General features: G+C 37.9%; 1 protein-coding gene across 1 annotated transcript in view; it reads right to left on the reverse strand.

Moving 5' to 3' along the window:
* Window positions 1-26,647, reverse strand: part of CACNA2D3 (calcium voltage-gated channel auxiliary subunit alpha2delta 3) — a 378,074-nt gene that overhangs the window by 210,213 nt on the left and 141,214 nt on the right. Inside the window, exons 5-8 of the mRNA XM_009091048.4 lie at window positions 21,008-21,170; window positions 3,494-3,625; window positions 2,090-2,150; window positions 1,853-2,003 (exon numbers count right to left, since the gene is read on the reverse strand). Coding sequence (XP_009089296.1) covers window positions 1,853-2,003; window positions 2,090-2,150; window positions 3,494-3,625; window positions 21,008-21,170 — 507 coding nt within the window. The remainder of the gene's footprint in view (window positions 1-1,852; window positions 2,004-2,089; window positions 2,151-3,493; window positions 3,626-21,007; window positions 21,171-26,647) is intronic.

Raw genomic sequence — 26,647 nt, forward strand, 5'->3', positions numbered from 1 at the left:
GGGCTGTGGGTGAGCCCTGGCAGGGTGAGGACACCCCTGGGGGAGCCAGGCTGAGCTGGGGACAGGGGTGACCCAGCTGAAGGGACAGCAGGGACAGGGGAGGGGCAGTGAGAAGCTGCAGAGGCAGAGCTGCTGCTGCTGCCAAGCAGCCCTTGGCTCTGCTGCCTCCTGCTCCCCCTGGCAGGGGAGAGGCTGAGGGGCAGCCAAGGGGCTGGGACTGGCCCCAGGTGGGCTCGGGCACAATTTCAGCCCGGGCAGCTGGGAGGAAAGGCTCAGGGGGGTGATTCTTCCCTGTTCTCAACACAAAGTCAGTGTTAGAAGCTTGTGCAATTTGACAATAAGTTATGTAAAAAATTCTGTGACTCCATGGTGTTTTACAAGCAGCTCAGTTCATTTTCAAATGAGCTTTAAATTGGAAAAAGTGATAATTAGATTTTTCATACTTGCTTTTTAAAAAAGTATTTGCACACTATTTCCACTGTACAATTTAGGCAAAATCATTAGTTTGGATTCCATTTACATATGTTTTTACTTTTTATTTTTTGCTGTTATAGATGAGCCTTTTGATTTTCTCAAAGTAAAATTTTCACTTAGAAAACCAACTTTTCTCTTTTCTTCCTACATAATTCACAGTAACTCTTACAACTACTGATAAACACAGATTAAACACCACAAAAATGGCTGGTCAGGCATCTTAGTAATTAGTCTAGTTGAAACATTCTTTTAACTTACAGAAGTTATTTCCATTACAGTTAATTACATTTTTTTAAAGGACAGTAAATCTTTTTTTATAAAGTATGTAATTATATCTTTACACAACATGAGTTTCTGCTAATTATGCAATTATCATGCAAAGAGATTAATATGACAGCCTGAACTGCTGGCTATGTGTTAAAAGCACAGTATATGTAGATATACTTCATGCACATATACTCCATTTTCTGTACAATCTCAATGATTTACACTTGCATCTCTGGGGTCATTAATTTAGTACACAAAGGACACTTCCCTTGTAGCAAGAAAACAAAAAGGCCAAAATCTTCCCTATAGTCAAGAAGTTGAAGACATTTACACATTGGAGAAAACCCTTTTTTAACAAAGCATTAGCAAGAGAATATCAGCAAAAGAACATTTATGTAACAACCAGTTCCTCCTCCCTTCCCCCCCCTGCAAATCATAGTTCTGATGTCAGTGTTGGATTTGTTGAAGTCATCCTTACCCACAAAATGAATCCCATTACTGTTAAGTACAGTAAAATCAGCTTCTTGTCACAGCTTTAAGACTGGCACCTGTTCCATGGAAAACTCACCTGGACCCAAGGGGAGCTACTGAGATCTGATCTCTCACTGCTGTTAAACACCAGCAGCCCCTCTACACAACTTACAGACACACACATTTCAGACCATGAACATGGAGAGGTTATGCTGGCATTTTATCATGCCATGCAAGCCTTAAAAAAGCTAAAATCTGACTCTATTAATTCTTACATTTTACCCATTTTGCAATTTGCACTATACAGAGGGGGAAAGCAGACACACCCTGAAGTTAAAAGTTAAAGTAATATACAAAGTTCAAGCAAAGTAAAAAAAAATACATATAACTATTCTTTGCAACCCCAGACTGAAGACTACTTCTTTCAAGGGTTTCAAATGGCAAGTCACAGACAAACAGCCCAAAATCTCTGACACTTGAAGAATCCAACACTGAAAAAACCAATGTGTCTGTCCAGTGGGCTCAGATGTCACCCATCACCTGTCTGCAGCATTTTTCAAGTGGCTTGAGCGAAACATGACAGATAACAAGAAATGATGGAAGAAAAATAGTAAAAAACCCCAAATCCTGAGACACTCACAGCAATTATATTGAAGAAGTCATCATCTCCAAGGGTATCCAAAATAGATGAAACTGTCTGCTTTGCAATAGTCAGGCGAAGCCCTTTCATGCTGCCACTGACATCCACTAAAATTACCACATCTTTTGGAGAAGTGGCTGCCTGGATGTACCTGAGATGAAAGATAAAACTGCTTTTAAATTCTGAACTTTTCATCACTTCAAATTTCTTAAACACTAGCAGTCATCAATTGCCTACCACTTTCTGTTTCTGCAGTCAAATGCAATGACTCCATTCTCATCAGGTTCCCATTTAATTCCTGTTGTAAAAAAGAGAGGATGAAATATTAAATTAAATTTTCACAGTACCTGTGGAAAATGTGTCTGTGGTATTGGGGCTAAGGAGCAGTTAAAGGAGTTTCATACTTTAATCTAACAGGCTGTGCCATCATAGCATAGGAAATACTGGGGGGGAGAAAGGTTCCTAAAATAGGGCAACCAGGAATAATTTTTTTCCTCACTCCTTTTTAGCCTACTGTAAGGTGAAAGCTCTTCAGGCCTGCCAGGTCATGGCACTGTTTTCACAAAATTCTTGCCATTCTTGGTCTTTGGTGCTGGAAAGCTTTGTCACAGCTTGCCAAGTCCTTTCCAGACCTTGAGCACTTCTGACCCATGGCTGGCTCCAGCAGCTGCCCTTACACCACCTGCTTCACTCACAGGTCATACTCTGAATTTTCACTCACATCACTCTGAAGAGGTGACATCTCCTGGGTGTGGGTCAGAAGAAATATGATAAAAAAATCTCCAAGATTAAAAAAAAAATGACAGGGGAACTCTTCCTGCTTTTTACACTCATTTTCTAGCACAAAACAAGAAATAGCCTTGGAAATAAGGACTAACATTTGAAATATCATGGAGCTTGGGAACTGAAATCTAATCTAAAACTAACACAGATGTAGTAGCCATTGCTCTCAGCCACTTTCAGACATACAGACTTAGAGTGAACTTGCTTGAACTCGAGACTTAGAGAAACATGGGCTGCTAAACCACATCAGCCAAAGGAGCAATACCCACTGTGAGCCTGATTCAAAGTTACAGAAGCTGATAATCAGTTTATTTAACCCCATAGTTTATTATAATGGGGTAAATTTTGTATAGGATTAAACATAAAACTTAATAGGCAACAATTTAAGTTTTAATCTATTTCTATAGAAATAATACAAGTGATGTGATTGCATTTTATTACAACTGGTGTGAAAATAAACTTTCAAACAAGTTTTTTAAATTTTTTGATGTAAATCTGCTGGGTTAAGTGGAAGTTTAAAAATAAAACAACAAATAATGATGAAGTCCTACTGTGTGCATTGATAGAGAACATAATTCAAGCTTAGTCCTATATGAAGGCTCTAATCCTTTTGCTCTCCTTCTCCCAGCCTGTTTAGAAGTTATTTTTCACATCTGTATATTCTATCTGAATAGAAATTTTTATGAGTACATGAGTTACCATGAGAGTTTCACCTCCAAATATAAATTGGTAGGAAAAAAAAAACGCAAAATTTTAAAAATGTTGATTGGAAATCTCTCTGAGAACTAGATGAAGTAAAATCAAACATGCAAGCCATAGAATTCTTTCTTGTATTTTAAGAACTTCTCTTTTTCCTACCTGGATATTGCCTGAAAAATCCTTTTGCACTTCCAAAGTACTGCCAGATGAGAGAAGGGTCACGATCAAAGTTATCAACAAACACCTTATTTAAAGATTCTGACCAATAAACTCCATTGACTATGGCTGGATCTGGAAAAAAATAAAGAACACACACACAATTAAAAGTGATTTTATGAAGTAGAATCCCATAAATTCTACCATCTTCAGCTTATTCAATATCCAAAAGTCTATTGACTGAAAACTGTTGCAAAAAGGTTTTAGTTTCCTTTGTCAAATAAGTGATCCAAAATAAATAATTCGACTAAAGAACAGAAGTATGGCTCAAATACAACAGAGAAACCTGGCACTATTTTTTAGATAAGCTAGAATTGTTCTTTAGAGCATCTATCTTGAGCCACCACATTGCTTGTTCTGGAGAACATAAATAACTCAATGTAATTTAGATTATTTACTCAATGTACCTTCCCTAAATGCATGGAATGTCTCATGGCAACACTTTATTTTTTTAAACATTAAATTTGGTAATGTTTGAAAGCTCTCATGTTGGAACACAAAGTGAAATACCTCTTACTTTGCACTTGAATATGCATAAAAACACATCTCATTACAAATACCACTAGTTGTTATTTGGAAAGCGCTGAACCCACATTCCACAACAATTACCCAATTAGTTTTTATTTCCATAGAAAGAGAGCTACAAAGGAAATCCTTGATGCTGAAACTGTTCTGTTGAAGCCATCCCCATCTATCAGTCCCTAAGACCCCAGGCTGCTCAAGTGTGTCTTTTAGCTACAGATTTAGTTCAATAGTGGGAAATGAGAAATCAATGAACATGTCTTAGAAAGTTACTGGATTTCAAACTGTGAATTTTGAAAGGTGAGAAACAATTAAGATACAGGATATTCCCAGTTCAATCTTATATGAAGTCAGCAGAATAGAAAGGAAAAAGGCAGAAGTGAAATCACAGATGCATTATTTAATTTGCAAAAGTGTGCATACATGAATACACAGTAACATTTGCTCAGGCATTTGAAATAAAGCAGCCATTAGTTTGCAAAATAATGTCACTGTTCTGATTTCAGAAGACTGCTTCAAATGTGATTTTAATGGAGTGGAAAAAAGGCAAATTGTTATCTTCCCCTGCATTCATCAAGAAAAAACAGCAGAAAAATGGAAATGTCTCAGCTACACAACTTTGCATGTTGCTTTCACCTAAATATTTAGGTTTATATAGAAGAAATGGTGAAAAAGCAAGGTCAACAAAACAGATCTTATTTTTAAAACACATGGAGTGCAGTTACTTGTTTCTCTAGAAGATGACATACACACTTATAATCTGCCACACCAGACACATGTCAGACAAACTGATGTCACTGGTCCAAGGGCACTAACTTCAGTCCTGCCTTGCTGGCAAAACCCATTGCCCAGTGGTTTCCCAACCTGTAGTGACTCCAAGAATGAGCTGTGACCAGAACATCACAAACCAGCTCTCAAGACTGAGATCTGTCATTGGTTTGTAAAAATATGCTCCTATGTCAGCATCCCAAAATATCAGCCCATTGTTCAGCATTTAGACATTACCTGAGAATTAAAATGAGAATTCTGTTCCTCAGCCCACAGGAACTTCTCAGTACCAGTTCAAAAACTGATATTCTGATTCTGCTCCTCAACTTCATGTACAATGGAGTACCCAAATCACTAAAAATTGCAGTGGCACTGTTGAATCAGCATCACAATCCTGAGATAAGGCAATAAGTTTAATTCATCTTTGAAAAGAGTGACCAAGTTCAGAGGGCTGGGGTTTGGTTTTTGTACTTTTCCTGGTGTTGCTAGAAAGGTCTGTTTAGAGGACAAGAGAAGACTCCATTTCTCAAGCTTCCAGAGGGCTATAGGTTCTTTATATGCCCTGCAGTCATCAGGATTAAAGAAAATCCAAAGAAATCAAACAGAATAATTTTATACTTATTTATATTTAAAATAACCTGCAGTGCTTTCAGCAACTTATGTTTGGATGTCATTCCAAGACTGCCCATTGTACTTTGGTATTTTAGTTTTCTCAGTTCATTGGTTGTCTCCTATCCTGGATTCCTCAGGGCCTAAGTTTGAATGTCCTTTCCTAATTAATCAGAGCTCTAATGCCACTCATGAGCAGAACCCTCTGCCTCCCAACCCAACGACAATTTTTTTTAATTCTATCTGCATTCCATTTCCATAAGGTTATGGCATAACTTTAGTCATTCACCTCTTAATTTCTGAATTGAAGTCCTTCCAGTAGCATATAAAATAAATATGTGTATATTAAAAATACAAATATAAATCACTTTTAAAAAATCATATTGAAACATCCATGGGTATTTTAAATTAATTGTTTTAGACCATCTGTGAAGAGTCACTTTAACATGTTTATATATCCATATTACAGATTAGAGAACTCCATGGAAATAAAACTGGGTCTGGTGGAGTCCATCTTCTGCATTAGGCTGACAACACTCATCATCCATCTCCTGATCACTCTAAACATTAATCCAGTGACTCTGAAACTAACAGACTTACTTTTTAGCTGGAAGGAGCATAAAGGAGGCATTTAAATAAGAGGGCACAATTAAAATGTGACCTATGCTCACTGAATTCCTTCAGAATGAAAGCTGGTGATAATTCCTGCCTTCCCACACCCTGCATGTCTGCTATGCAGGCTGCCCTTCTTACAATATTTCAAGTTACATGTTAGGCACCAACCACTTCAATAAAAGAAGCAAATAGGGCTACAATCAGTTTGATCCTTGTAATACAAGGAAAAGTGGTGTAGGGACAAATGTAGCCACAGAACAAAACAGCAAACCTGGAAGTCATGAGTCTCTGCTGGCTGCTGCACCTTCAGGCAGAGATTTCACTCTGGATCTCTTTGTTCTGAACTTTCTACCACTGCTACGTGGGTGCATCTCTGTCCACATGCACCATCCCAAATACAGCTGCATTTCTGACCATGTGTCCCATTAAATCATCATCTAATAACCTGTATGTTTAACTTGTTCTGGGCAATTTCCAATTTTAGTCATTACACAAAACTGTTTAAATTCCCCTAGTACATCATTTAGAAACAGTATTCTTAAGTTTTTCAGTTACTGGTGAGCATCATCTGCATCCCCCAGATAGTTAAATGTCAATGGTGGTAAATTAATCTGTGAGAATATTCAGAAATGTAGTGAGGGATTAAAAAAAAAAAAAAAAAAAATAAAGCTTAATATAAATGCAAAATCATCAATGTGATGTTATGGGGCTCAAAGATAAAAAATGGAAATAGCTTTCACCACAGTTCTTGAAATATGATTTCTGCTTTTGCTTCCTGGCAGATAAAATGCAATAAAATATTCCCTTTCCCATGTCTTTTAGATGAGCTGGCTTGCAATTATATGGGATTTTGCTGCACCATTGTTTGTTGTAGATGTTACCTGTTTTTACTGACATTTAACATAAATCCAGCCTCCAGGAAAATAAGTACAGTGACACAAAACTGAAATGAGATTGCCAAAGAACAGTACAAATGTATGTAGCAATTAAGTGGCTGTCACAGATCCTGCTGGCCCCAAAAGGACTGAACAAAGGCAAGGAAGGGACACAGCCTAAAAGATGTGAAACAGCCAAAGGTAATGACTTTTTAAAATGCTCACAGAATCCAGAATTTGGAACAAAACCAATACTTCCACAACCCATTTTGCATTTCAATTATTGCAGCACGTTTTACAGAAAATAAGGGAAAACACTGAGGAACTCAGTAACTGTGAAGAACGTTCTCTTTCCTGCCATATTCTGCTTTATTCTCAAGCAAAGAAAAGTTTCTAAAGATCTTTAGTCTTTTCTCCCTATTCTATTCCTTTTGTGATATGATCATTACTATCCCCTGGAAATCTGTCAGAAAAGCTGGCATTGGAAATGATCTCCCCTCCTGCAATATCTGGCAGCCTCTGCAGCAGCCCTAAACTGCAGAGCAGCTCTGTCCTACCTCAGAGCAATGCAAGCACAGCCTAAGGGCCCAGGCACTGGAAAAGGAATGCAAAACCCTGCACTTTTTCTGGCTCAGAGATAGCAACAATATTAGCTCAGTTTTTATGACATTGACAACATATTTAGTCTGGTCATATTTTAAAGAATAACAAAATCACATACTTTGCTGGGACATAGACCAACAATCTAATAATTACACTACTCAACACTAATATGAATGCTTTTCAGGGTGGTCCAGCAGACTCAAGAGCTGGGGCTGGATGCCAGTTTTGGCAACTGCCTTCACTTTTTTCTCTCTCTTCCCCTCTCTCTGACTCCAGGGTAATGTGGATGCATCAGCTCACAGATCAAAGCATCTGGCCATCTGTAGACATAAAAGAAGGTGTTTGTCCATTTTGCTTCATGTGCTGGGAACTGTTCACCAATGTCAGAAATCACATTCCCTGCTTGCAGGAATATGGGATGCTGAAGGCTTCCAGTACGTGCCTGCATAAAGGCAGAGCAGTAGGCATGCAGGGCCTTCATCCTCCAACATTGCCCTAAGAACGTCACCCTTCTCCTTTGAAGTGCCAGCAGAGGAGCTGCAGTATGGCCAGATGTGTTTATTTTTTATGCTGAGTTTCATGAGTGCATTTGGGTGATGCTTTGTATTGTTTCGTGGTATGGGGGGTATAGTGTTCTTTTGTTTTGTTTGAGGGGGGAGGTTTTTAATTATTTTTTTTTTTTAATGAATGAGATGGACTGAGATTCAGCTTAGCTCATTTGAAAGCCAGAATTACAGCTACAAACTCCTCTCTAACAGCATTTTGGGATACAGATTCATTCCTGTCTCCAAAGGGCTTGCCTTCTCATGGGTTATAGAAAATGTCCTGCAGCAAATCAGTGGCAATTTGAGCCCACTTCACCCATTTGGAGCTTGCCTGGCTGGACTTTGCTTAACTTCTCAGATGTACCAGCTAAAAGCAAACAGTGTGGGGGCTGAGCAGTGGGCAGGTTAGAGCAAAGCTCTGGAAACAGCATTTAGGCACCAGCTATGAAAACTGAATATTAACTTCTGTTTTAATTTAAAGGAGAAACTCAGAGCAGAAGTCAAGGGCATCCCAGAACAAAATAGAAAGATTCTGCTTTACTAGAGCTGTTGTCCCAGAATCCAGGTATATGGGGCAGTTAGACCTGTCTCTAACGTGCTCCTTATAGATGGGATTGCCCACCCAGCAATTGCTTTGAGCTGAGAGCAGAAGTCAAAAGCCATTTATCCTGATAGATAAATTAATTCATGTTACTGCAGATAGGGTATTTCTGTATTTTCAGTGAAACACACTCATTTCCACACTTCTGCATGGTACAAATTGAGGATTGTGAAAAATGAAAGGACAGAAAGAAAATACAACACCACAGAACTATAAGATGCCACAATGTAAAGAGAAAGGGTGAACAACAGGGAAAACCACTGATAGAAATGGTTTTCCAAGTGGAAAAGAGAAAACAAATTTTGAGAATGCAGGAATTAGGGAAATTGAACAGAAGCCTTATATCCATTGCATTTTCATCACAGAGCAAAATTAGTCATGAATACTGCAAAAAAAGGGGCCAGTTCTAATACACAGCAAGCAGAAATTTCTGCACAGTCTGATGGAAGAGTAACTATCAGCAGCCAGGAAATTGAAACTTCTGGCAAGTGGCAGACCAGGAAAAGTGTCACAACCAGCAACAGAGGAAGCCAGTGGAACATACTGCAAAGCAGGGGAAAAGAAAGCAAATGTGACTGCTGCTGAATCCAGCCAAGTGTGCTGTAAAATATTTAATGCACAATAGCAAAAGGGACAATTTCATTCAGAGCTATTGTCAAAGTGATGAATGACAAAGGCAAGGCACAGCCTTGGAAATGAAAGTCATCCTTAGGGAAATTTCTCGGGGACAGATCCATCCATGAGTCTTTACAAAAGCCATTTGAAACACAAGACCATGCAAACCTGTTAGCTAGCACTTCACAAAAAAGATCCCATTCCTATTGCACAGATATTCAGAGACAAGGAGTTCCAGGAGCAGGCTGACTTCATGGCACAGCACAGTGCAGCTGGCACCAAAAAATAATGCCTTGAAGGAGGTTCCAAAGTCATCCTGTGTTTATCAACACATCATACTTCTTGCACACAGCAATTGGAGGCATGAAAACCTTTAGAGAGAAATGTTTTAGCAGGTAAAAGGCATCCCAGTTGCAGTGGGCTGTAAATACAGTAAACCTCTCCTGCTTCATTCCTGGGAGCAGCAACAGAGTACAAATGTGCAATTATTGGATTTAACAGCAAACTTATCTGGTACCATGGCAAATCACCATCTCTTACTCTCTCAGATCAACAGGCCCTTACTTCTCTTGTGCTTTTATAATCCTTGCCCCAAAGACTGTTTGCACAATTTGAGTAAAATGGAAGTTTTACTCATACAAGATATGAAAATGTTCAGCTGGTTATTAAGCCTCTGAAGATAGTAATAAAAACACTGAGCAGATGTACAAATGTATCTTGAGATGAGTACATTACAAAATCCATTATGTATTCTCAAACACTATTTACTCCTTCAGGAATGTGCCAAATAAAAGCTGTGAGACACCTAAATAAACAAAGTATAGTGTAAAAATGTCTTTGTACATTTTTAGCCAAACAGTATTTTGAAACAGTTTATATTCTAGCCAAGCATACTAATGCTCCACCAGCAGAGCAAGATGCCTTCTTCTTCACACAACACATACCCTGGAAAAACCAAAGGGTCTGGTTAAATGGAGCAGTGTGGAGAAACAGATTATTACAGTATTCTAAAACAGTAGACAGAATGAATATGTATATTTAGATAAACTATTATTATTCCTTGTCAAATGTCAATCTTCTTCACTACATTGTAAAGTTACAGTTTTTACTTTGCCAGACAACCATTTAATTAGTGCTTATTCACTCCTAAAGTTTTCAAAAACCCAGGATTATTGTCACTTTCTTGTCCTTAAAAGCAACAAGGAAGTAGGGGTGCCATCATGACTGACAGAGGCAGGGCAGGTCAAAAAGCCTCTTAATATTGGACCTGAGACAGTGTTCAGTGACAAACATGCACTGGCTCACATTTGTCAGAAGGCAAAGCCCAGCTCTGAGTAACTAAGCAACAGCAGCTGGATCAGGAGAGGTGGAGAGCAGGGCTTTCTGGAGGAAATACTTCAGGTTTCCATGTAGCCTGGATCTGACATCTAGTTGCCATGGTGATGAGGATGTATTAGAAACACACAGATTAGATCCACAGCCAGAGACAGACTAGAACACAGCAGAGATAAAGCATAGTACACATCTTGCGTGGCCATGCCAACATTTCCAAGAGCTTGCTGTTAAAGACAGAGGTTTGAGAGAAAAAAAATATTTAAAAAAATAATCTGTGAAGCTAAAGCCCTTTTCAAGAACAAAGCAGCAGCCTGAGTAAATTCTGGGAATCATATTTGAGGCAGAATTTAAGCAAAACCAGATGGAAGCAGCAGAGAAATCTGTGCATCTCTGTCCAACAGGCAACAAGAGTTAAAAGAAAGAAATATGGGAAGGTAGGACATTCTCTGCAACCTTGATTAAATCTGTTGGACTAAGAAAGCTCCTTTTAAATTAAACCATGTCCAGTGTTAGGAAGACAGTGAAAACACTGTCCTAGAAACCTTAAAATGTAAAGACAAACAATCCAGGGGAAGGATTTCAAAACATAAATATAGTGGTCCAGGACAGTATGCAACCATGAGTACTTAAATAACAGCTCCAGGATGTTGAATGTTCAGAAGCAAAGTCCATAAAATCATATACAATAGTGACAGACAAGATTTTATTTCTTAATTTCACACCTTACAGGAAAATGGCTTTGCATATGTGCTAGCTGCAGATTATAATCTTTCTGCATCACTTGAGAAATGATGTTTTTGGAGTCTAATATTCTAGAAAATAGGTAATCTCAATTTTGGCAGCCAGTTGGAAGGCATTGATAGGAAAGTATGACTGAATGATATTCATAGCTCTTTTTAAGTATCAAATTGAAAAAACCTTACTTAATCAAAAAATGGTTGTGGTTCATCACATTTCAATATCTTCTAGAGAAGGCACTATTACATGCAGCAGAGTTTTTTTCCTATGCAAGCAAAACTTTTGATTAGAGTCTGCATTTATTGACTTGTAGTGCATAAACTCATCTTTTAACATGCAGGGAGCATCATGCAATGGAAATGCCATTTGACACAGGTAATATTCTTTACCAGTCTCTAAATTGTTCAAGCAAAACTTAAAGAATATTTGTGAATTCCTAGGCAAAGATCTCCTTTTGCAATGTTTTCAGCATTGAAGAAAATATCAATAAGGTAAGCAGAAAAACAGAGGCTGCACCTGATGTTTTTCTATTAAAGGCATTGATGTCAGAATTATTCCCAGTTGTCTTCTATTCATATTGTTTGTAAGTAATTTTAAAAGAATTGGTGATTATAAAGGTAGAAGGAGGCAAAGGATGGAAGCAATTGGAAGAAAATGTCTTGCAATAGAATAAGAGATAAAGGTTTACATTAAAAGATGGTAGGTTCAGAGTAGGTATAAGGAAGAAACTGTTTACTGAGGAGTTGGTGAGGCACTGGAACAGGTCACTCAGGGGTGGTTGATGTCCCCTCCCTGGAAACACTCCAGGTCAGGCTCTGAGCACCACAATCAAAGTGAAGATGTCCCTGCTCTTTGCAGGGGAATTGGAGTAGATGACCCTTAAAGATCTCTTCCAACCCAAACTGCTCCACAGTCAATCCACAAAACAATAAAAGAGCACACAAATAATTGATTGCCAACTTTCCACAGCAGTAATAACAATAATCCTACCAGAAAGCTTTTAAACAAAGGTTTAATTCACTTGATAAAATCTATACTTTCAACAGCCAGTGAAATGATAGATGACAGAGACTAGGGGAGGCACAAAAGACAGTGCACATGTGCTGCAAAGAATCATGCCATGAGCAAAGCTGTAGGACAAAGAGATAGAGCCTCTTTGTGCAAGGCAGAATTGCAACCTTGTGAAAAAAAACCCTGGAAAGGAATTGTGAAAATGTGAGCAAAGATAAGAATTGAATTGAAATGCATAGGAAAATATTTATAGTTATCTTGTCCTCAAAATAAGTGAAGTCCAAATAGACCTTAAGAGCTGTAAGATACTTTTTAATCACTTTTTTTTAAATAAATTCATTCTTATGCAGAGTTATCATGGTTACAGAGTCAAAATTGTTGTCAGTATTTGAATGTATTCCAAATGCATTGACATGGAATTAGTATTAGCATGGTATTAATTTAAGGAAAAATGAATTTAGACTATTATTAATGAAGACTTCTTTATCTTTTTACTTATTATTGAACTCTAAAGTGTATTTTAGAGTCATGAATCAATTTTAAAAAACTGGATGGATTAAAATGGATTTTACAGTTTGATTTACACAGTTTGAGACTCTCAGCAACATATTGTGTGCCTTATGTTTGTTAGTTGAGTTGACATAAACCATATCTCCTGTTGACAGAAACGCTTGGAAATATTCAGGGACTTCAGCATCCATCAGTGAAGAACTCTGCAGTTATGGAAAGCACTGATAAAATTGCTTCCTGTACTTCAAAAACTCCTCAACTGCAGCTCTATCACAGTATCAGGATGAGAAAAACAGATGGAAGACAGTTAAGACAGGCTTTTCTCTAAGTTAAAATTTATATTATTGCTTTTAGTTTTCAAAGCAGCAGATTAACTTCAGACTGTATAAACTGATCATCAAATTTTGTTTTCCATCCTGATTCTGTCTACTCTGTCACTTAAGACAAAGCAGTATCTTGCACTAAGGCTTCTTCTTCATTATCTAAGTATATCAGGATAAATACCTGGCAGTCTGTAATCCAGTGGAATATTTTTCTTTTTGGCTTTGTTTTGTTTGGGTTTTTTTCTTCTTTTAATCTCAATTGAAAAAAGGATTTGGAGCAAATAATTTTCACCTGATCATGCACAAATTGTTCTCTTTCCTGTAGCATATGTGTATTTCCTAACTTAACAGAGAACCAGGCCTGACAATGTAAAAATGTGTAATTTAATGAGGCACCTGGCAGTTTATGATAGCAGAGATTTTATAAAGTCACCAACCTGATGCTGATAGGTAAAATTAAAAAAATCCTCCCTTGTGCCAAAACCACAACTAGCAGAATTCACATAGTCAAATGTCAGGGTAGGAAAGAGGGAACTCTTGTTCCTTCTTTCCTACCCCTGACATCTTACTCCTCCCCTTTCAAATATATTATAGTAGGGAATAAAGATTTCATTACAAAATTCACAAAAACATGACAGTGAACTCAAAATATAATTCCAAATCCCATGGCAGTACTATGAAATATAACTTGCTAGATGATGTGAAAATGCACTCTTTTATAGGGGTAGGCATGATGAAATGTCAGAAATAGTTGTAGGTAAACACTGAGAAATGTATTCAGTATAAATCATGTCAACATTAAAAATAAATCAGTGTAAGCACTGGGCTAAAAGTTCATCTAACTTCTTGAGTTTAACATGTATTCATATAAGGAAAAAACTGAAACATTGGTCATTAGTATAAGCCCCCTTCTCCAGTATAATCAAAGCTGGAGAGTAACTTTCCTGACCCAATATTTTTGGGGAAATTTTATGCTTTATTTTGACATATCATTATTAGATTCACCAATTGATTCTAGGATACTTTCTTCTCTGTGCAGAGAGCACAGCTCCTCCCTGAAGCAGAGTCTAATGCCTTTTAGGTGAGGCAGTTAGTGATATCAGGTTTCTATAAAGAGAAAATGCTCATGAATTACCCTCTGCACTTGCCCAGACATTGGTATTGCAATTCAGCTGGAGCAACGGGAGAAAGAAGGAAGGTACCAAAAAGGCATGGATGAAAGACAGTTATTATTGTAGATTTCACAAGTTCATTTGGTCCTTTTGTGCCTTGTCCACTGCATCTCACTTTTCCACACAGCAATCAGCATTTCACCCTGGGCACTTCAGACACAGTAATCAATTCTTTTCACAAAGCTCCAGGCAGGAGTGGACATTTCCATGTTCAAACTAATTTGAACAGACATCACTGCCAATCAGCTGGGAAGAAAAAGTTCCAAAACTGAGTCAGTTCAGAGCAAGTCTGTTCATTTATACCAGCATGGTGCTGCTGTATGTGCACCTCCAAATGGCATTTAAGAGTTTATGTGATATTCACCCCAGGGCTTTCCTAGGACTAAAGGGCAAAAAGCCCAAGCTGAAAGATACAGATGTCACAGAATTCTGAAGCACAGGCTTCCATCTCCCCACACAGAGCACAGAAGTTGAGCACCTGTTGAATTTCTGGACCATGAAAATGTAACTCTGTGTTTGACAGTGGCACTTGGGGCTGTGCTGAAGAGACCAGACTGCTGAGCCAGCTCTGAAATGCTTCAATAGTCACAGAGCTTTAAGGGAGAAGCTGTGCCTCAGGCTGTACCATGGAATCTCACTGGAAACAAGCTCTGGGAAAACAGGCAAGCACTAAAACACTGGTTACAATATCAGCCTGGCTCTCAGAAGTGATCTGTGTGCTGTACAAACAAAGGGCAGAGCAGAGCTGTGATCTGACTATCTCTGCAGGGGCAGGAAAAGAGACATTCACCTTGTACTAGAAATTAAAATTCTTCTGATGCAGGACTTGACAACTTAGTTGCAGAACTGTGGTCACAGAACTATCTTGTGTCCATAATATTTCCTGGAATACTTCAGTGAATCACACATATGTGTCAACATCCTTTGGTGTGAGAACAGACTGCAGCATTCTCCACCATGCAGGAGATAGATATATACACTTATATAGATTTTCATTTATGTCTCTATACATATGTCTCTTCCTCAGACATTCACTAGTGATGAAAACAAAAATACACTTAAGATAAATAAGAGTATTTAAAATTGGAAAATCTGGGGGTTTTACCCAGTAGTTAAGTTTGAACTCTTTGCTCAATGACTTTGAATAAGTACAAAAAATTCAGTGGACAACTAAGTCTTGCAAAGCTGTAGAATGCACTTAATTTCACTGTCAGCTGTATTAATGGGATGAAGGTTTATCCCCTCGGAAGTGTTTCTCCATTATAAAACTGAGCAAGTAAAAGAAGATTATATATTCAGTAAACTAGAAATGACAACAAAGGCAAAACCTCCCATTACTTTAAATCAACTTACATAAGCCTACTTCCCTTCTTCCCTTCTATTGCCAAGATAAATTATTTTACTTTGTTGTTGTTTTTTTTTTTTTTTTTTAGGCAAAATCAAACAAACTTCTCAAGATGCATCTGATCTGATCCAAACAAAGAAATTATCCTTTCTCCAATCTACCTCTACTGGCACATGTCTGTCTCCTCCACCACATCTCAGAGATACTGTCTGGGGCTGCTAGATAGAGTCACAAATGCTCACCCTTACCCTACTTCTGTCAAAATACCCAATGAGGAAAGTCAAACTTGGCTCATTCTACAAGGCATTTTTATTTTTAAAAACATTTAGAAAGGCTGTCTTTGGGTGTATAATACTTTAGTCTAAAATATCAATCTTAGACCAAATATGGAGGAAAAGACATTGTTAGATTTTATGAAATATAAGGGGGTTAGAAAAAAAATTATACATTAAAAAGCTCTCAGGCACGGAAGTCTCTCTTTAGTTCTAAATTTCTTACTGTGAAGAAACTGTTGCACAGAGAAATAGAGTTTAAAAGGCCAGGAGGAAGTGCTTGAATCCTCTGATATTTTTGAATCATTGGAAAGAGAACCTGGGCTCTTCCCCTTTCTACAAACATAAAGCCTACCTTGGCATACAAACAAAGGCCAACTGCAAATTCTCAAATCCAGGAGCTGTTTCCAGCTAATCCCAAGACAATGGATTTCCCCAGGTGTTTCCTGGATTTTATACAAAGCTACTGTAAGTGGATGAGATCCTGCTGTGTGTCTCCTCTGGTACTGTACTGCTCTAGGCTTTGCTTTTCAGCAGGTGCCATAGCTTAGAACTGTGTCACCAAGACACACTGACCCTCACCTTGGCTTTGGTTTTCATCTGCATTCCTCTGAAAACCACATTTATCCAAGTATTCATAAGCCTCTTCCATGGAAAAACTGCTGAGTGAAAACTCAATAGCAGAAAATGTCATTGCTGTCCACAAGTAGGAGTAAATATGAGGTGACAGATTTAGGAACAAAACCCCAAAAACTGGAATAGGTTCTTCATCCCAGATACAGCACATACTTTGCACAAAGAAAATGGGATCTTGGTCACCTATATTCTCATACTAACAAAGGGTAAAATGCTACTCTGTTTTTCTTTTATACACTGTCAACATCTGCAACATCAGTTTTGAGTCTTCTTTTATCATTTCCTTGTGCACATAAATCCATTCTAGAATCCTTCTCTCCCCAGTGGCAATCCTAACACCATGCTCCCCGTGGATGGCTGCCAGGAAGCCTGGCCCACATTCCAAGTGCTACTTTTTAATTATATGTCACGTTCCTAGATTCTTCTAAATATACTACTGTCATCTCAGAAAGTAATAAATCAAAGTTTGAAGCCATACAAACTTTAAATTATTAATCATTTTTCATTATCACTAATGTCTTCTACAATAGCTGTTTAAAATATACTGACTGACATGTAGAAAGTTGTATCTGAGTTCCTTAGGAATGTGGAGCTGTGGAAGTGTACATGCAAGATATGTCCAAGACAGCAGCACGTCCCAAATCATTTACATTCTAAATTAATAGGAAGACATAAAAAATAAGACCTATGAGAACTCATTTTGTGCCTCTATGTAACAGTATAAACTTTTTTAATAAGAGCCCAGCAGCTGAATAAAAGAGTGCCTTATTTACACCTGGACTCTGCCTTTGCATTGCCCAAACCAGATCCAGATTGATTCTGTACTTCCAAAAAACTGAACTTTCCTTCTAACATGAAAAACATGAAAGCCTTCTCTCTTCCCACGGGGTGCAGTCCTCCAAGGACAGGCTGCTCCAGCCTGGAAGCAGGGCCCTCTCTCTCTCCACTGGGTCTCTCATTGGATCACAACCTCCTCCAGGCATCCACCTGCTCCAGCATGGTGGGTGGATCTCTGTGGATCCCCATGGGCTGGGGATGGATCTCTGCCTCCCCCCTGGATCCCCAGGGGCTGCAGGGGCTCAGCTGCTTCACCATGGTCTCACCACGGCCTGCAGAGGAGTCTCGGCTCTGGCACCTGCAGCACCTCCTCCCCCTCCTTCTCCACTGACCTTGGTGTCTCCATGATGTTTTCCTCACATGTTCTCACCTCCTCCACTTCTCTGACTAGACAACAACTGTGCAGTTTATTTTGATTTTCTTCTTAACTATGTAATAACAGATGGTAATGCCCTCTGTAATTGGCCCAGCCTTGGCCAGCAGCATGTCCTTGTTCAGAGCCATCAGGGATTGGCTCTGCTGGACATGGTGGAAGTTTCCAGCAGCTCCTCACAGGAGCCACCTCTGTGCCCCCCCTGCTGCCAAAATCCAGGCCAAGCAAAACCAAAACACCATTCTAAGATGTGGAGAAAGCAGGGAATGAGGGTGTGCAGAAGAGGGAAATGAAAAGTGTAAAAGCACATCAATGACTAGATCAGCTCTTTATATTGCACAATGATGATCAAGAGCACTGTAAAGGCAAAGCTGTGATTCTTTGTTAAAGTCATTAGTTTATCTTTCCTTCTCTATTACAGTAGGTGCATGCACTCTGTACTCCAAGATGGCACTAGTATAGTGCCATCTTACAGATTAGGTTGGCAGACTTTTTTATTGGCTCTCATTTTCCTTTTCAAAATGTTCCATGATAAATTTTCATATCATAGATTTGATATTTATCTTATTTTCATTTTCTTGATTTCATCATAAATGTAATGAAATTTGGTTTCAGCTCTTTTATTTTCAGACTCCAAATTTGGAGGTGTCCTTAGAATGAGAATTATTTAATCCTGTTGTTGCCATGAATACTTTTAAGCTTTTCTATGAAGAGGCTGAAAGAGCCAGAAGATAAATGAAGAAATCAACATGTTTATATGCCAAGATTTTTGAGCCAATCTCATTTAGTGCCCAGTTTAGGGATTGTGCACTTCAGTGATTCCACAGCTGGGCAGCATCACTGTGATTGTGGAAGCTGACCAGGCCAAACCTTTTCCCAAAGCTTAACTGAGCCCACAGTTGTGCAATTTGCAAATTAATGGATCCTGATTTCAGCCACAGGATTTTTACAATCTTTGGCAACCAGATTGTAGAGCCTGGCATTAGTAATTAACTACAGAACAACTAATTAAGCCTTTAATCATCTCTTGAATAAGCTAAATGAACTGAGCTCCTGTGGTCTCAGTCCATGGCACATTTGTCAATTCTTTGATGAGTCCTGTGACTCCTCTCTGAACCCACTGCAAATTATCAATATCTGTACAACTGAAAAAGCCAAAGTTAAGGAAAAAGTTTAGAATTAGCTCATTTTTTTGTCTATGTTGACTCAAGAACCCTGTGTTTAACTACTCAGTGATCACACTTGTCTGTTTTCAGCTCTTAGTTCTGGCTGTGGTTCTCCCTAGTAATTCAATAAAATAAAACATAACCTGGAAATGAACAACAGGCCCTTTATAGAGAAATGGTATTCTGCAGACACTTGGTTTTAAACCTATCAATATCTACTGCTTGTACCCTCAGGTTAGGATTAAATTAACTTGTTAGCACCCCTCTGCATTACAGAACAGGGCAACAAAAAATTCAAGTGTATAGTTCTCTGCTTGGTAAGAGGACCATTTCCAGACATTGACAGGCTCCAAACAACATTATTATGTTCATGTGCAAGGAAAATGCCAGTAACGAACCAGATTTTTGCTGCTGGAATACATTTCAATGATTTAAAAATGCTTTTTTTTCTGCAGCTGCATAAAGTGACAATTTTGGATGGTCTGAATTATACAAAGTAGAAACAGGAATCATCACAGAACTCCATCTTCCCCATAGCTACAGAAAATCCCTGTATGAGAGGCCAAGCCAAGATGTAGCAAGCCCTTGAACTTTGGCCTCTAACTCCAAGTTATCAGCATTTAAAATGCATTCAATACATAGCATGAGCACATATCACATACCTGAGGGTTCTTTAGTTCTACTGCTCTCACTAACTACTCAGGATAATTTCCTTCTCCAGAAAAGCACAGTTGCCTGACCTCTATATTCCTTCCTTTTCTTTTTCCTCCTTAGCAATTCTGGAATGAATTAATTTATAGACAGGCTTGATTAAATAAACATTATCACTTGCACAAAAAAAAAAAAAAAGTCATTTGGTATCTTTAGAAGCTTTAAGCATTTTCCAAGTCTTTTCAAAATATCCTGATTAATCATTTCACAACCTTTCAAATACTCTCTAGGAAGATTTATTTTTCATCTCCAGTTTAAGATTATTGCAGGAGTTTTGGTTTATCAGGATTCTCAAGTCAGAATCCTAACTTTGAAAAGAAGCTGCTCTATCCACTGCTTCTCTTAGCAGACCAACTTAGCTGAATTAATTCGCCTTATTACACAATATCCTTGCACGAATTACCACAATTGCTAGCCTGGAATGTATGAAGAGGAAAGCATTTAATGTCCTTTTAGAATAGTTAAAACATAGAAGAGGAGCCAGATAAGGAGATTAGGCAGCTTTCTACAGACCAATGACAAATATATTGTAGATATTGTTGGGAAACTTTGATACTTCTAAATTTTTATTTTATCAGTGGCTTGAGAAAAATAAATACATAGGTGCTGCATAAACACCAATTCCTGCTGTCTGATGAAAGGGAAGTGGCAAAAGGAAAATGAGTAAATGTATATCTGAGTAAGTTTACATTCCAAATTTTTAGACCAAAGTGCATCCCTTCTAACACCTAATGTTGCTGTTTGCTAGTACAATGTGCACTTACATCAAATAGGGGAGTGGAAATTATTCCTTCTAAATACTATCTGCAGAGTTTGTGTATAGAGCTAGAATAGCACACACACTGCTAGAAATATTCTCAGAAGTTTGAAAGCATCAATCTAATAAAGTATTTCTCTCCACCTATCCTGTATTTTTCAAAGACAATTCTGGATCTCAGCAAGGATAGAATTAAACTGGTGACAATGTAAGCTCTGTTCAAATGATTTGAAGATTCTGGAAAATAATTCACTGGAACAAACATATTCTGCCATACTCTGACAGAACACATGCAAACCTCATATGCAAATCATTAACCTCATTAAACTGCTAAACTGCCACAAAACAAAAGCTATTACAGAACTGTCATACTTAAAACATTCTTCCATAGAAAATTTCAGTATTATTGCCAGCTGGACAACACAGATAATACACAGTTAATCAACAGCTTCATTTTTAAGGAAGGGTGTGCTTTTGTTTGGCAGTGGAATGAGGAAATAGAGCAGCTCTTCCCTTACCCTTGTTGTACATGTTGGTGGGCACTTGGACATCACTCAGGCTGATGTTCACAGGCAGGTTGTTGAAGTGGTCGTTTGGCACCAGGATGAATTCCTTGCCCAGCTCCAGATAATTCCCTTCTTCATCTCGTTCATTTATGAGCACAGCATTGAAGTATTCATACTGCAACAGAAACCCACATTCCCTGTTCAGAATGCACATTCTGAGGTTTGAATGGTTCAGTGCATCTATCAATCCACTGATTAACATCTCCAGCCAGAACAGGAAATTTTTATCCTCTCTCAGATTCCCCCTATACTCTTTGTACAGGTACATTTATGAAAACAGATTTATCAATACATCTCAAGAAAACCCCATATTGTTTCAGTTCTCTGGCTGCCCTGAAAATATTAAGGCCAGTCCAAGAAAAGCTCTAATCATAAACAATATTTGTATTATTTTTAATACAAAGCTTTCTCAATTTAAATATTTTTCTGGATGATTACTTAATTATGAGTTCTGTTTAGCTTACTTCAGATCAAGAACTGCTGTCAGTGCTGAACTTAGTCCCTGACAAACTAAAAGTGTTTTTACTTCTCAGGAGTATTCACTGCAGCTGTAGATGTGTACTCAATGTGTACTGACTGACATTTCCTAAAATTATTTGCTTTATATTGAATTTTAGGAATGCACAGCATAGTTGGCCTTCTAAAATATGCATAATTTAATCTGGATCTATAAACTTAATAGTGACTTACTTTGAACAAGAAATAATTGTCTGCCTGTTAAAGATTCCTGAAGACTATTTGGCCTATTTGGTACAGAAGTATAACCAGACAAGCAAAAGCAATTTAGATAAAATTATTGATATCTTTATGACCTAGTTTAACCAGAAATTTTACTAAGCTTTGAAAGCAGCAAACAGTGCAGCCTATTTTTCAACCTTTTAAATACCTTAACCCTTGGCAACACTTTGTGATGTACATTCTAATTGGAGGGGGCCAAAGTTTAGTGTCTTTGAAGAATCACATTAATTTAAGTATGAGTTCCTGCCCTAATATCTATTTGAGAGTAAATGCATATAATATTTAAACATAAATCTATGTTTATTTGATGCTAAAGTATTCTGTACTATAATTGCAGCAATATACTGTTCTTCTTGAACTGAACTTAAGGTATGTACCATGGAATGAATCATTTCTACAGAAATTCACATATAGACTTGGTAATTCCAAGGATGTAAATTTTATTTTCCCATGGCTTTTATAATACTTTGTTAATGGAAAGAAAAAACGGGCAAATTTCAAATTAGGATGTCAGAATGTACTTGAAATCTATTCTAAACAAGCAGTATTTAATTTCATTCTGTGGATTATTCCCTTTTCCAGAGAAGCTAATTACTAGGCAGCCTCTTTCATCAAGTTCTGTAAGTGGCAGAGCTAGCCAACAACTAAAATCTGCTATATTAAAAAAAAAAAAAAAAAAAGGAAAAAAGAAATCTCTTATTTTACAATTAAGAATTTTTATGACTGATTGTTTCTTCATTTGATTTAGTATTCATTGATTTATTGGTCTAAGTCTGTATTTTCTCTGAGTTTGTATTTTCTCTTCTCAATTCTACCAGTGTATACACAATAATATGATTTATGTTTGGGGTTTTTTAAAAAGCATATTGTAGCACAGAGTAGTCCTTATATTATTGCAGCTTATTAATATTTTCCTGTTGAGTTTGGGGTTTTTTTCTGTTTGATTTGGGCAGGGTTGGGGGGTTTGTCTTTGGCTTGTTGAGGGTTTTTCTGCAAGTGAGAAGCCTACAAAGATAGCCTATATAAGACAGTCCTGCAAGTTCTAAGGATTAAACATCAGGTAATGTATGCAGCTCAAAAATAGTACTGAAAAAGATGAGCATTTAAGCAGAGCTGTTATACAATGGCTTCTTTTGGGCTCTTTCTTTGCAAGGAAATTATTGAGTGTGACAGCTGAAAGGTGATAGAAAGAATATTAAAAATTACAGAAAACATATAAAACTAAATCCATCTGGCATTCTGACACTGCATTTGAGATAAAGCCCAAGGGAAAGAGGATAAAGTCCTGTTTGCTGACAACACAAATACTCTACCTAAGCTCTCAGAGAAAATCACTTCAATTTAATCTTGTCAATGGAGGTCAGTCTTTGATATAACCTTAACTAGGTGAGTTCTGAGTGCACACAACATAACACACCAGAAAGTCATTAGTCTAATAAATAACAAGATAATTATCAGGCTAGGAGCAGACTCAGCTCCACTGTGACTTGTCCAACAGATGAGTTTACTCAACCTTACCTAGAGACCTGCAGGTGAGTGAGGAAATCTCCTTCATGGCAGCTCTTACATGAACCATTAGAACTAAAAATCAGCTTTTAGGCTTTAGTACATTTAGATTTGCTCAGGTAAACACATTGGGGCTTTTTGCTTGTACATTCCTTTGCAGCATCTGCATCATTCTGCATGTTTGATCTGACATTTTGAAAGCCCACACTGTATCCTAACAATAAGACAAGGCAAATTGAAATCTCAGTTTTCAGTTTTATCCCAGTAAAGTTTTCCTAGTGCAGGCCAGTACAAAGGGATCAGTGCCCAGCAGAACAAGCACTGGACTGTTCTGCCCCAGCTGGGAACTGACCATCTTTGAGACACCCCAAATAATCCCATTGCTGGCAGCCTGCAGAACCCTGGGCTGCTCTGCCATACCCTGTAAGCACAGGAGACACAGACTTGTGGGGCTGTGGCAGAGCTGAGCACAAAACTGCTCTGCAGCATCATTCATGCTGGCAGGCAGAAGCAAGCTTGTTTGAAAACAAAGATACCTTCAGCCACAATGAAAAAACATTTCTGTGTGCTCCTTTAGGATGGCTGCCAGAGATTTATGTTAATTATGACAAAAATGAATTTGCTCAGAATTTATAATAGTAAAACTAGGCAAGTGCAAAGTTTGTGGCCCGCAGTGAGAGCCACAGGAGAAAGTTGGAGGTGAGAAGTGATCTGCAAGGTAAGAGGGAAACTTCTTCAAAGTTCTCTATTCCTGCTTAGCCACTTATTTTGGCAGGATGTCTCAGCTAAATAAGCACCTTGATAACAATGGATACTTGTCTGAAACAAAACTTCACTAATTTAGATGCAGTATTGAAAAGTATTGCACAGATCTCACAGAATTGCAGTGTTGCACAGGACTGATGTTCTGTATTGCCTTTTACCTTTATCCCTCTGTAAATAGATATCCAGTGCTGCCTGAATATTTTATCAAGTATTTGTAAGCATTATAAACAGAATATTTATTTAAACATAAATTTTATATTAAACTTAAAAGATATATTATAATGCAAACTGCCTTTGCAACTTAGAAAGTAGTTGGCTTAAGAGTAAACAAGTATCACTTTTTATCACTGCATTTTAAAATGAAATGGTTTGGTTTTTAACAGCATGAAAGAATGCAAGCCACAATTTCAGTTTGCTGTATTTTCTTTCCTACACTATAGAAGTTATTTTTACCAAGACAGCAAAAAAAGTCTCATTCACAGAGCAATGAGGACCAGGAAGGTGTAAATGGGAATGATTTGCACTAATGAGGCAGCATTAGAGCAATATTTGGTTACACTGATAATTCTTAACTACTGGAGAACCATTTTCACAGTGTTTCTGTAACTTTGCAGCTCATCTAAAGAGAAAGCTAAATGTGTCTGAAAAATATTAAATTAAGGAAAGTTTATGGCGTTTGTACTGAGCCTTGAAAGGCTAGAGCATCAGAGAAAATGAACCAGCAGCAAATAACATGGAAAATTAGGGGGAAGCAAAACCTACCATGAAATAGCATGGACAGCTGGAAATGTACAATATTTCAAACACCTATGACAACTGCCACAAAATAGCTATTATCATCAGAGTTTAAACAAACAAACAAACAAAACAAAAAAATTACTTTCTCAAGACTGATAAATAAGAGACATTTTATTCAGGAGACCAGAAAGGTTCATGATATGTGAAAAGCAAAATGAGGAAAATTATCCATTCTGAGGGAGGCTGTCCTGGAGACAGCAGTTCCCATTTTGGTACTCGAGTTAAAGAAGAGACAAACATCTCCATGCATATCTCTTTCTATGGCCCAAAAAAATCTCTTCTGGCAGTTTTCCAGTAAGGAGAATCTATGTTTTCAAGCATATGATTAAAGATCTTGTATTCAATAACTTGGTCTGTTTAGCAAGCATAAAAGGTCATAAAAGAGAGAGCCTCATTCAAGAAAAACTTCTGAATTTTTAAAAGCTTTTATGTTTGAGAAAACAGCATCTCTTGTTGTAAGAAACACTCTTTATCATTTCCAATTATTCTCTGAGAGTTCCTCCTTGCTCCTCTGTAGGAACATCCAGCACTTTTTTTCCCTCTTTTTTATGTCTTTATTCAGCAGCAAGGCTCAAAGAACAACTGGGATTTGAAAAGTTGTCATCAGTCCCATTTTAATTATGAAAATAGTACAGAAACATTACTTGCATCCTTGAAAAAAAACTGATCTGTTTTCTACACAGCCAAATTAAGATGACCTTCCCCCAGGCTATACATTCCATCCCAACATGATTAGCCTATTAAAATTGCCATAAAAGAGGATAAATAAATAATACTTCATTATAGTATAAAACCTATTGTAGCAGTAAATTGATAAGCCATCAAGGTCTCAGACTTGTAAGGATTAACTGATTCACTGAATGTACAAATTATGATGATGGCTATTTTAAATCATCCATTATAAACATTAAAAAACATCACTTTAGGTTACAAGTTGCAGATGAAGCCTCCTTTTCCTTTACAGATAAATAACCTCAAAAATATTTACTTTTACATGCAAAAGCTCAAGTCTCTTCTTTGTCACAAGACTGAACAAAAACTCTTTGTTCACTAAAATTTAGTAAATAAAACAAGAAAGGAGAAAACACTTATTTAAGAGGCTTTTAGTTTAATATTTTGGACACCTTGATTAGACTTACTGGATATTTTTTTTTTTTTTTTGGTTTTTTAGAAGGGCAAATATTCAGTGTGCTCATTTTCATACACATAAGAAACCTCTAAGGAATATTTTCTGCTAAAGACCAAACCAAATCCCTACTCTGGGGACATACTAATTTTTTCCCTTCTCCCAGTGTGTGCAGGTTAAAAAGATCCCAGTTGCATGGAATAGTGAGTTCAGAGCCAGGGACCATGCTCCTAGAGATGCAGCAAACCATGGAATAAAGGTCATGGAAATTCCTAGAGCAACGTTAAACAAGGCTTCCATGACTTAAGGGAATCACCTTGCAGCCAGAGCCCGATGATTGTAGGGTCTGTGTGTTTGTGCAGGGTGAGCATTTCAATCACACAGGACCAACCCCGGGCTCAGAGAGCCTGCAGCCCAGCCAAGGGCCAGGCAAAGCCTGCAGCCCACTCACTGTCCAGTGCTGGGACAGGGTGAAAAGGCAAAAAAACCCACCCTGGCAAACCTAGCAGTAGGGCAGTGTGGCCCTTGCTGAGGCTTGTCATCTCCTGCACACAGGGCTGTGTGAGCAGGACAGGAGCACCTTGGGGCTGGGGCAGCCCCTGCTCAGCTCCCTCCTGCTCAGCTCCCTCCTGCTCAGCTCCCCCTGCTCAGCTCCCTCC

This window comes from Serinus canaria, chromosome 12 (genome assembly GCF_022539315.1).
Source record: "Serinus canaria isolate serCan28SL12 chromosome 12, serCan2020, whole genome shotgun sequence".
Taxonomy (NCBI): domain Eukaryota; kingdom Metazoa; phylum Chordata; class Aves; order Passeriformes; family Fringillidae; genus Serinus; species Serinus canaria.